Below are 12,120 nucleotides of genomic sequence, written 5' to 3'. Positions count from 1 at the left end.
GACTTTCAAATATCATCCAAGCACTGACACAAATATAGCTCCTAAATTCCTGCCATTTAATGATACCATATGACAGTAACACACACCAAAAAACAAAAAACAGCACCTTTCTCAACTGAGACAAAATGGCAGTTTCCAACAAAACTGTAGAGACATCAAGTATCAAGTATACAAGTTGCATGTTTGACTGTCTTATAATAAATTCAGTCCTGGAACAATCTGAAGACATTTCATACGTTTCTAAACAAGCTACTTCCAAAATGTTTGTGGTAAACACAGACTGACAAGTAACTCATGAGACATGACCAAAAATAATTATTGACTATACAAGCTACCAGAGAAGCCACACTTACCATGTCAACAGTGACCTCTCCAACCTTGGTTGATCCATATGTCTTTCGGAAACTTTTTACTCTTTCTTGCTCCTCAGGAATCTTCTTGGTCAGGACAGCTTTCAGGTCAGATGAATCTGAGAGGTTACGCAGAACAACTGACAAGGCTGGTAATACTTTCTGGAGTAACAAAAAAAGGCATATTAATCACTCAGTTCCTAATGCACTTAAACAAGGATAATTAAAATGAAAACTGTTTTACTTTAACATGCTTTCAAACCACAAAGTGTATCTGTGTTGATTTTCAGCATTCCATCCACACACGCTATGGCTGGTGCATGCACAAGCGCAAATATAAACGATGCCACAGTTCCATAATGGTGGTTTGTGTGGAATCATATACATTAAGCTAAAGATGTATGCTGTTTGATTTTTGGCAGTTGCAGGTCACACATCAGAAAATGTTTATTGCAGTATGGAGGTCTTATAAAGGGGCATGTGCTTATCTGAAGGTCATGTATATATAAAGGAGAATGAATAAAGACAGTGGACAGGCCAAGCATATTATGTCATCACATCTGACAGTACTTAGCAAGCAGAATGTTTAAATCAGGATAACTGCCAAGCTACTTCAGATAATATCACTCTGACATTGCAAAAGAGTGTTAATTCAAGAAATCATAACATACTAAGGCACTGGGACTGAACATATGTGTGTACTGGGTGCACATGTATTATGAAGCAATGTGTGTGAACATTCAGGGTCTTGCTGAACCACTCTGAAGCAGCGAGCAATGCTTTTCTGGTCAGTACATAAGTGCACCACCACCAGCTTGAAACCAACTGTGCTAGCAGAGCGCAGCACCATTGGTTGTAAACATTATCTTTATATTTTCTGGGTCATTAATAGCATTATAGCATCATATCTCCCATGCAAAGGATCTATATTAAACAGTGAAAGATTGAAAGTATCCGAGGGAGAGTCTGAAGCCAACCAACTATCAGGACAAAGCAACGTGGATTACTGTTCAAGGGCACCAGCTTGCACCATAAATATGATGGTCCAGCTACCACCTAGGGGATGGTTTCACCAATCAAAAAAACATCCACATGATAGTTAAGATTCTCATGGCGATATGTATTAAATTCATTGTGTTCCAAGATGTGATGCGGTGCAATTTAGCTGATAAGTGCCAATGTTTCAGACAATTTACTTAGTGGGGGATGGAGCCCAACTGGGTCCACTCGGCACGGCAGCCACTGATTGACTTATTGTAGCCTGCCCCAGGTGATTATGATAGAGAATTTGGTGGAATGAAGATTGGCAGAGGAAACCGAAGTACTTGGAGAAAACGCCCCAGCGCCACTTTGTCCACCACAAATCCCACTTGACCAGACCTGGCCATGTTTCAGACAAACCTGCTGCCTCTGTCTTCAAAGTAGTGTCTCCACCAACACAGTAGACGACACTTATATCCTGAAAATTGAAGTAGCAGGCTTCCTGAATTGTTGGTACTGGAACCTGTCTACCTAACTATACAGCATCATATTCAAGAAAATTAACGACGTCTACTTGCCACCTCACACCTGCCATATCTACCAGACCTCATACTGAACCTTGGAAACCTTATAAGCAGCACTCTGAGGAATCTGTCAGTGCATGGTGCAAAACTGATTTTCCACAGTGAAGCTCATGGCTTACATATATAGGGTGGCTAGGCATTTTATAGCACTACGCTTGTTTCCATTTGAAGCAAGGAAGGAGTCAGTCACCTTAACTTCAATTTGACATTACACAAAATAATACTCTTAGCAATAAAACCTTTACAAACATAAAGATATAGGCAGGACTATGTTATCCTCCAAGGAATAGGAAAGAGGATTATTTTTTATAATTTGCATAAATGTAAACATTCTGGCTTAATCTACATGCTGTATCGTATGCATGAGCAAAATTGACTCAGGGTATGGGCTTTCCTCCACTGATTAATACAGCAAGCACATTTCTTCACTTATTAATACTTATCTCCCCATGTACACTATTTCTCTGGATGACAAATAAAAAAACTTTACGAGCACATCTCCTGGAATTCAGCACTGTAGTTAGAATTAATTTAAGGCAGTTGAGAATAATGATGGTGAAACAAAAAAATTTACTGCATTGTGTCAGTGAAACTGCTGGGGAGACCAAGGCTTACATGTGGTGCCTGAAGATGAATAAAATCTGCACACTTTTAGCTCACAAATATAAAAGACAGTGACATGCTGGTTCCTCACAGAATTAAAACATATATAAAAAACAGTATGTTTCATCTACAATATGAGATCAATCAAACACATTCACTCTACAGACTATTTCTGCAAGACCTGCACACTGCATTTTGTGTAACAATTTCTTACCTACTGGGTGTAAAGGGAGAAGGAATTTAAGTTTATTTGGCAGTCAGTGATAACTACAATAGCCCCAGAACAACTTAATGATGGATTAGGGTGGGAAAATTTTGAACCCTCTTGGAGAGAAATGGAATGACATCCACTCTCACTTAAGAATACAGAATAAGTGCATGGATAATATTAAAACTGATAAGAAACATACATGTGGATGCAAATATAACTTAAGAGATCAATCCCTTGGGTTTTGCTGCTCAAGCTTAATGTGTGGCTTTGGCTACTGGTAATATACCATGCAGAATGCTGAAAGTTTTCTAACTTTCTGGCAAGCCTAGCAGATACCATCTTTGGGGTTAATGGCTCTTGAGGGATGGCAACAGCAGTGTTTAAAAGTCTCACATGAAAGGAGTGTCACCCCTTTCCACTACCCACATGGCTGTTCCCTACCAGTTAGCAACCCACTACTCTATTCATCCAGCCATGACTTCACCTTTGACACACTGCCTAATGCAAGATCTATGTAAGTGCTGCAGTGGCACTGGGGTCCACTCAGCCTCTCCAATGGGTTCTAAACTCTTTTCCTAAAGTAAAATGGCTGGAACCCGAGCTTGATCAACCCGCCTTCCTGCATCTACTGTCAAGATTAAGAATGTATGGAGATGCACGTCTACTCTCAATGCATGGACAATTTTAACTTTTCCTTACATGAAGAAAAGGAATAACTACCCACACCTAAATGTAAAGATAAACACAAATACCGTGCCATGAAAGTGTACAGAGGGACTGGAGATAAATATCTAAGTATCTGACTTCAGAAGTTGGCAGGGTTGCATGCAAAGCTTCACACTCAAGCCACTGCACCATGGAGAACCCCCCCCCCCTCCAAGGACCAATCAGAGAGGACACCCCAGAGCATGTATCATGTGGTATGTGACAAGAATAACTTCACCCATGCCTGGGCCTGAATCCTCACCATTAAGCTCACAGGCCAATAGCCGAACACTACACCGAGTATATTTTTGCCTAACTCTTATTTAATATGACACATAAAATGTTAATAACTAAAATTGTATCTATGAATATGCACATAATATTAACTTTTATTTGCTAAGTGAAAGTTTTAGCAGTTTCACTAATCACAATACCTGTCAAGTAGAATATAAGTAGTAGTAACATTCTCCATGGAAGAGATAAGCAAAATTTCCATTCTAATAGTACCATAAAAGCTTTAACACTGACAAAACACAGGTGACATCCTTCAGAAATGTCAAGTGATAATGGGAGACCTCATGTACAGTAAAATTATCTCACATTGTTTTGCAATCCAACCTTGACCTGCAATATTTAATCATGTTGCAACATACAGCAACAACTCTATTCAATTATCAATGAAATGAAACTCCAGGAAATCTGCTGATGACACTCACCTTTAGCAACCACATTTAACAGTTACATAAAAGTCAAATTTACTTGAAAACCATAGAGAAGACTACAGTCAAATGATGCTACTCAGCACTTCTTTTTCCAAAAATGTTTACTAGTGCTCTCATCAGTGCATTGGCAGACAGGTGCCTTTTGACAAGTCTGCTTGTACACTGCTGATATGCATACTGGGATGAAAAACAACACTGATGCCACTTTAACCCCAAAACTTCTAGGAAGTCCTCAGTTAGTGCCAATGACACCTATAAACCAAGGTACAACATAAAGTTTCTCCTGGGGAGATTGGATTACAAAATTAAATTAAAGGAAATTTAACACTGTGATAATTCCACACTGGAAAGGTAACAATTCTATGCTTGCTCAGTTAAGCATAACATCATGATGATGTCATATAGAGGAGTGAGGAAACAGCCCTAGAGGGGAAGAGAGAGGTCTGCTTCATGCCCAGGCAACTTTACCCTGTGGTAAAAGTAACCAGTACCCACTGGTTAGAAAGCTGGGTGGGCCCAGAGCCAGTCTGATAGATACCGGATACTTTGCCACTTTCAGTTTTTAATATCCAAAATCAAAGGTGATTTTATGTAATTTAAAGCTTCCTGTTTGCCTCAATCAACCCACGGCAGGTGGGCACACACATTTATGAACCCTGATCAAAATAAAATATCTGATTTCAGTTCCAAAACTTTGTGCCCTTATGAATGTCAGCAACATAAAAGCATAAAATAGACTTGTATTTAGGAGGTGGTCAGTTCAAATCTCAGGACATTAACTGTGCAATTTAAGATGTTCTTGGTTTTCCTCAACCCCTGCAGGCAAATATCATGACAGTACCTCAATTAGGCCATGACCACTTCCTTCCAAATTCTTTCCAATTCATTACTCATCTATCATCCTACCATTGGACACTATATAAAGAGGTCTATCTACTGCTATATAATGCCATGTAGGCCTTAAAAAGTAAACTAACATTTTGGAGGAACATTACTGCGTTCATACGAGTCCATCACAAAACTCTGCCTTGGGTCATGTGAATGAAGTCACTATCACCAAACCCTGTGTCCTCAAGATCAACATTCACTCATTCACTCACTCATGGAGCTGAACCCTTTTTGAGAAACCGCCAATTGTGCAGCTACTCAAGAACTTCCCAGTATTTTATGAAACCTGAATGTTCACTACCGTGTTCACAAGAGCATTTCACTGGTCCCTATCCTGAGTCAGATCAATCCAATCCATACCACCCCATCCTATATCTCAAAGATACATTTTAATATTGTCCACCCACCTACATCCTGGTCTTCCTAGTGGTCTTCCTAGTGGTTCTCCCACCAATGTCCTACATGCACTCTTCTCCTCCCCCATTTGTGCTACATGCCCTGCCCATCTCATCATCCTTGACTTGGTCATTCTATTTATACTTGGGGAAGAATACAAGTTATGAAGCTCCTCATTCAAGATCCACATTATTATTCTCTAGTCCATGTCTCAATCTCCCGCGTTTTCTTTACCTTTCAGGCTCTCTGACTCAAATACTGCATGCATCTTTACCATTTGTACTATGTGTCCCACTTATCTGATCCTCCCTGATTCGATCACCCTAATAATATTTTATTAAAAGCAATAATTCTGAAGCTTTCTGCTATTAACAACTTTCTCTTTCCATTTTTTCCTGTCTCTCAGGTCCAAATACTCCTCAGAACCGTGCTGGTTACTATTATTATTCAAAAAAGAATTAGGATTGGGAAAGGTGTAATATTTGCAATATTCCATTTTTTTTATTCAGGGCATCCTGGGTTCAATATCAATCCAGACTGGCTGCCCTGACAAGGACACTTCATGTTTCAGTTCCTCTAGTTTCCCAAACTCATGGTCCACAGACCACCAGTATTCTACAAAAAGTTTTATGTGTCTGTTTCCATTTTCAAGGTGACATCTACTATGACAAAGGCAACACACTGCCTTCTTTCCAGTCTACTTCACATCAAATACGTTCCTGGGGCTCATGGTCAGCGATAATGCTGAAAGCATGCAAGTTTAAGTTACTTTTATTTCTGCACAAATAAACATGTGATTTGCATTGCAAAATTTTCATTTAAAATATCGCAGGGGTGTAAATGCTGGCTAAATTTCACTCTCATTCCATTCAAAATTCTTAAAAATATTTTAATATTTGGGTTGTCTGCCAAAGAAAATCCACACAGTAAGCAATCCACAGTCCAAAAACATTTGGGAACCACTGCTCTAGGCAAATGCTGGAACTTAATTAGGCCATAATTACTTCCTTCAGATCCCTTTAATTCATCATTAAAGTTCATACTACCATAAGGTAAAAAGTTAAGCTGTCCTTGTGCTTAATTCATTAAGCACAACATAATGAAGATATGACAGTGGAGGTATAGCTTTACCATTCTTGCTCTCAGCATTAGATGGAGATGAGTGGTTAGCTTTACCCCCAAGGTCCATGCCATAGCTCATGTGGTTAGTTGCTGGCTTCCCACCATGGCAGCCCGGGTTCGAGCCCGGGTCTGGTAAAGTGGGATTTGTAGTGGACAAAGTGGCGCTGGGGCAGGTTTTCTCCAAGTACTTTGGTTTCCCCTGCCAATCTTCATTCCATCAATTGCTCCACCTATCATCTGGGGCTGGTATAATAGGCCAAAAGTGGCCACAGTACAAGGGACTTAGTCCCACCCCACTAGCAATAAAAAAAAATACCCCTCAAGGACATAAGCTGTCCAGTACCCATCCCACAGGCTGGGTGGGCCCCAATGTAGGTCTGGACACTGTGGAGTGCAGAAAAACTATTTCCCCTTCTGGGAATCAAACCCTGAACATCCAGCCTGCCAATATACCAAGTGAACTATCCCAGCTCCACAATCAACCTACCTAACAGAAAAGCAACATTAAATGAACCAAAATTAAAACATGCAAAACGTTCACAGATATGATAATGGGGGGGGGGAGATAATATTAAAATATGCGATCATAGTTATCTTTACTAATTCTTGCAATCATAAGAAACAAAGCGGCCTTGGGTTATTATCTCCCTCCCAGTCTATGGGCACTACTTCATCTATCCATATGTCTCTGAAGAGGTTACTCCCACAAAATTACTCTCCCCCTCACTCTAAGATTGGGTTTTCCAACAGAACTTATACAAGTCTGGAATGTAATCATAAGTCTACCATCAAAACTACAAACTGTCGCTTCTAGTTTTCCCTGTTTGTTTTTATAAAACATTTCCAGCTTTCTTCTGTGGTTTGGTTCAAGATACTGTCAGCAGCTCTGAGTATACAGCATAGAATGAACTGGAAACGGTTTGGTAGGAAGCTGCCAGGGCATTCTTCATTCCATCAAATTCTCCACAAATAAGAATATCTAACTAATTCTAAATTGTAATCAACTGTAAACAATTGTAACTATTGTAATTTTAATCTTACTCATATATTAAATTGTTAATATTCAGAATTAACTTGACTTGTCCTATATCATGTACAGTGACGAAATAAATCAATCAATCAATCAATCAATAAATCAATCATTTGCCTTCAGTGAAAGAAAACATACAAAAACCCTTTTTCAGGATAGCCAGTGTCTGAGCTGAGATGTGAACCGAGTATCTCTCGAATACAAGTGTACACCATTGTGCTATACCAACCAGTCTGGTATTTCCATGTGGCATACCATTTAGAGAATCTAAAAACTCAACGAAGATATACATATATTAAAATTTCAGTCTTATTAGTTCTTGCATTTTATACAAACAGATGAGTAAACATTTAAAGAAAGAACATGTTCACTTTGGTCTCCATATAATCTGGAAATTCCACTACAGCCCCTCGCTACATCTCCTCCACTAGGGATGCTTATACAGCAACCCGAATTATGTTCAAAATAATGGGGTTTGAATATACTAAGAAACCAAACAAACTGTAAGCTTATCACAAAGTCTCCACTGTATTTCTTTCATGTCTACAATTCTGGACCTCTATTGTTTGTTCCAGTAAAATTAATTTCAAATGAAATTCGGAACATTCTATCATGACCTAAAGACGGAAAATACTCTGCATTTCCTTGGAGTGTAACATCCTGGCTGCTTCAGAACTCTAGCATTTTAAACATAGCTGTGTTACCGTATATATTATGTGAAAGAAAACTGAGCAAATGACCCCTTAAAAAGTTAGTCACTGTCTTCAACAGTTCTGCAAGCTGACAACCATGTTCCATACAAAGCTCAGCCAAAACCAAAACCCCTCCACACACAGAACTGTGCCTCAATGAACTAACTATTCCAATTGAGGATACACATTTTTGTAATGCACTTCACTTAAAAATGTTTCATAGTGAGGGTTTGAAGTTTGTTGAACTGTGTCAGGATCGGCTTCTTGTACATAATATTATACTGTACATAGTTGGGATAGTCTAGTTAGCATAATGACCAACTATATGCATGAAAATCAGGTTTCGATTCCTGATAAGGGCAGGGACTTCCTTCTTTGCCACCACATTGAGACCAGATCAAGTCTCACTTAGCCTCCTATCCAATGAGCAATGTAAGACACTGACCATTCGCCTCCAACTATAGGCGATGACAGGCATGCATGGTTCTTTACCTCTATTGCCAAAAATATCTACACAGAATTATGCAAGCACACAAACAGCTCTACCTCCCCTTCATATGACTTCACTGTTCAGTGCCTAGGCTCTGAGGCAACTTTACTTCACCTTCACCTTTGCCTTCACAATGATGTCTATTTCCATTACTGCAGCTGTAATCCTACTAATTTTTATGGCAGTATGTTTCTGTAGTAACAAGCACTGTGTAATGGAAATAACAATACTAACTCCATGGATAAATCCTTCTTAAGAAGACAACAGTCACTCAGCTACTAAATTTCCCATCATTTTATGGAACCCAAAGGTTCATTACTGCATTCACAAGACTCCTGCACCCCTGTTCTGTCCAGTCCATACCACCACATCCTATTTATCTCAGATACATTTTAATATTATTCTCCCAGGGGGCATGCGGTAGCGTAGTTGGTTGAGGTACTATGCTACAAGCCGGAAGGTCGTGGGATCAAATCCCGATGAAGTTACTGGATTTTTCCAATTTACCTAATCCTTCCAGCCGCACTATGGCCCTGGGGTTGACTCAGCCTCAAACAGAAATGAGTACCAGGAGTATTCTTGGAATATTCTTGGGTGTAAAGGGCGGCCAGTGCGTGGGGCTGACAACCTTATCGCCATCTATGAGCTGAATGTCTAGAAAATGTGGGAACCTCAACATCTCACAACCCTATGGGCCTCCAAGGCCTGTTACAGGGATACCTTTATTTTCTTTTTACCTGGTGGTCTATTTCCTTGGCCTGTCTGACACACAGTGAGACTAAGTAAGTAAGAAGACTTACTTACATACTAATGGGGAGAAGAAAAAAAACAGGCAAGTTACATACACACATAAATTTATACGTTCTGAAAACAATTCATATAATTCATCACGGATTTATATACTTTTACTGCATAAAACTTTGAAGTGTTCAATATATTTGGCTGTCAACGAACAGGTATGTATGCGCCTCTGGGTGAATTCGTTTTACGTAACATTCCCATGCTCATTTAGAGTCCTTGAAACACAAACGCGGTTACTATCTTTGCCTCTACGACACACCGAAACCTGCCGTCTCATAGCATCTGTTACGTTCTGCTACGTTCTGTTACACGATGGAAGCGAGAAAGGGATGAGGGTTGCTATTTTTGCTGCGTGCTTGCTAAATTTGTGCACATGGCATAAAAGGTCTAAGTACAACACACAAAAAAGCCCTTACCAAAAAAACAACCGCTAACTCTACAGTACTTTCAGTCTTCGAAAAAGCATGCAATTACACTACCGATACGTTCTAATTTTACACAAAATGAAGCAAAATGTTAATTTCAAATTAAGTTTATACACACAATATTTCTTATTCGTCTCCATTATAAAATATCCCCCAGGTGATTATATGTTATTACAATACAGACTTAATTTCTTACCTGATGTGTTTCTGTGATCCGAGATGCTGTTACGCGAAAAAGAGCCATTCTTATTGCCAAATTTCGTACGCAGACAACACAACCAACGTTAACCGCAGCAGAATGATACAAAAAAAGACCGAGCTCTCTCCGTTCGCTCCGCTCTCTACCCCCTCTACCCTCTCTTACAGAGGTATCACGTGACTGTGGATTTGTACGTAGCAAAGTAGATGTCAGCACAGAACAAAATCGATGACTGTTTATATCAGCAACTGCGTATACAATATCGACCGATAACGACAAATCACAACCGAGCGATGTGAGTTGTGTGTAGTAGTGTCGTGTAATGATATCGTGAAGGTATTTGCTACCAAATATGTTTTAACATGTGGACCGTTTCTAGGAAACGTTGCCACGGAGAGATTTTATTCTTGGAAAGCAAATGGTTACGGAGTACTTTTCCTTCGTTACGAAAACTAGTATAAGTTTTAAATGCGTGAAAGCCGGACCATTGTTGCGAGATTGATAGGCGTTTCGTAGCAACAGATACACAAAGAATAATAGTAATACACGATCTGCTGGAGGTAGTGGGCTTTCTTAATGTTATTATTATTGTAACTGCCTGGTGAAAGAAGATGAGAGGGGAGGACAAGGTCAGACTTCCGCAAGCGTATCGCATCAGTCTGCCACAATTATCAACATAAATCATATGNTTTCTTCATAGTCACCGCCGTGAAAGCCTCAAATCTTACATATGACCCTTATTCTCCACCCTTTCCACAGATTTTCATCACCTGTGGCATTTTGGCATCACTTCTCTAAATACATTTTCATGAGGCTCCTCTTCCTCCTTGCCACTGCAGCCTTTGGTTAAAGGACTACTGAAATGGAAGTTTGTCATTTTCATCTTTCGAATTGGTATCCACGGATAACCTCCCCCCTCTCACTTCGTCGGTGATATAAAAACACTATAAAAACTCCGTGGCTTTAGTCCGCAAGCGAACTATACCGACCAAGTGACCACCGCTTGTCGGCGAAGTTAGTGCCAACTCTAGCAAATAGAGGGTGTCTGGTGGTCACCGCAACGGATCCCCACGCCCGTTAAACTCTGTTTTCTAGACCGGAATACATACACTCCACGCTTGTTAAATTTCTAAACTTTGTCATTTTCATCTTCCGAATTGGTATCCACGTATAACTTCCCCTCTCACTTTGTCACCGATTTACACGTCATGTGCTTATTAAAATTATGTAAAATTCTTGCTTTTATTATTGTAGTTGTAAGGTAGTTCTGTGTTTAGAACTAATGTAGGCATATGTGACATGTTCGATATGTAAAATAAAGATACAAATACGTTTCAGAGGCCTTGACATACTTAACCACATTTTGAAAACAACTGAGTACTGATGCAAATTGTTGGTTTCTTTCTCACCTGAGCCTTATTTCACAATAATCACTCATGGAATTCCACTTTCTTCCTAAATTATAATTACAGTGTAATAAAGTTGTTACCCTTTCAAAGACATTAGGCTTGAATTTTCAGCTTCTGTCAAGTATAGGTTAAATAAAAAGAAAAACTGAAAAGCTGTATTGCAGAGGAAAAGTTTATGGAGGGTTCAGGAGACCTCTGTCCATTGTTGAGGAAGCCATTTAATTTTGTAACTACACAAGCTATAAACCATGTTACATGATGCACTGTTTGTTGACAGTTGTGGTTGACATTGGCCCCATTATTTTAACTGATGATTACAGCTGTCATTGGGGATTTAAATTTCATGGGAAGCTGTCTATTGGACCCACAGCGACATTCAGAAAACCGTGCCATAGCTCAAGCGTTTAGTCACTGGCTTCCTGCTGTGGTGGCCTGGGTTCGATCACGAGTCTGGTCAAGTGGGATTTGTGGTGGACAAAGTGGCACTGGGGCAGGTTTCCTCCGAGTACTTT

At 39.7% G+C, this 12,120-nt stretch overlaps 1 protein-coding gene across 1 annotated transcript in view; it reads right to left on the bottom strand.

Moving 5' to 3' along the window:
* Positions 1-10,347, bottom strand: part of LOC111874711 (probable citrate synthase 2, mitochondrial) — a 42,230-nt gene extending 31,883 nt beyond the window's left edge. The window contains exons 1-2 of the mRNA XM_023870441.2: positions 10,197-10,347; positions 354-512 (exon numbers count right to left, since the gene is read on the bottom strand). Of these exons, the coding sequence (XP_023726209.1) occupies positions 354-512; positions 10,197-10,244 (207 nt within the window). The 5' untranslated portion in view covers positions 10,245-10,347. The remainder of the gene's footprint in view (positions 1-353; positions 513-10,196) is intronic.
* Between the last annotated feature and the right edge of the window lie 1,773 nt (positions 10,348-12,120).

The sequence above is a fragment of the Cryptotermes secundus genome, unplaced genomic scaffold (assembly GCF_002891405.2).
Source record: "Cryptotermes secundus unplaced genomic scaffold, Csec_1.0 scaffold177, whole genome shotgun sequence".
NCBI lineage: Eukaryota > Metazoa > Arthropoda > Insecta > Blattodea > Kalotermitidae > Cryptotermes > Cryptotermes secundus.
The sequence above is the reverse complement of the archived record's forward strand: the minus strand, read 5'-3'. Positions and strand labels throughout refer to the sequence as shown.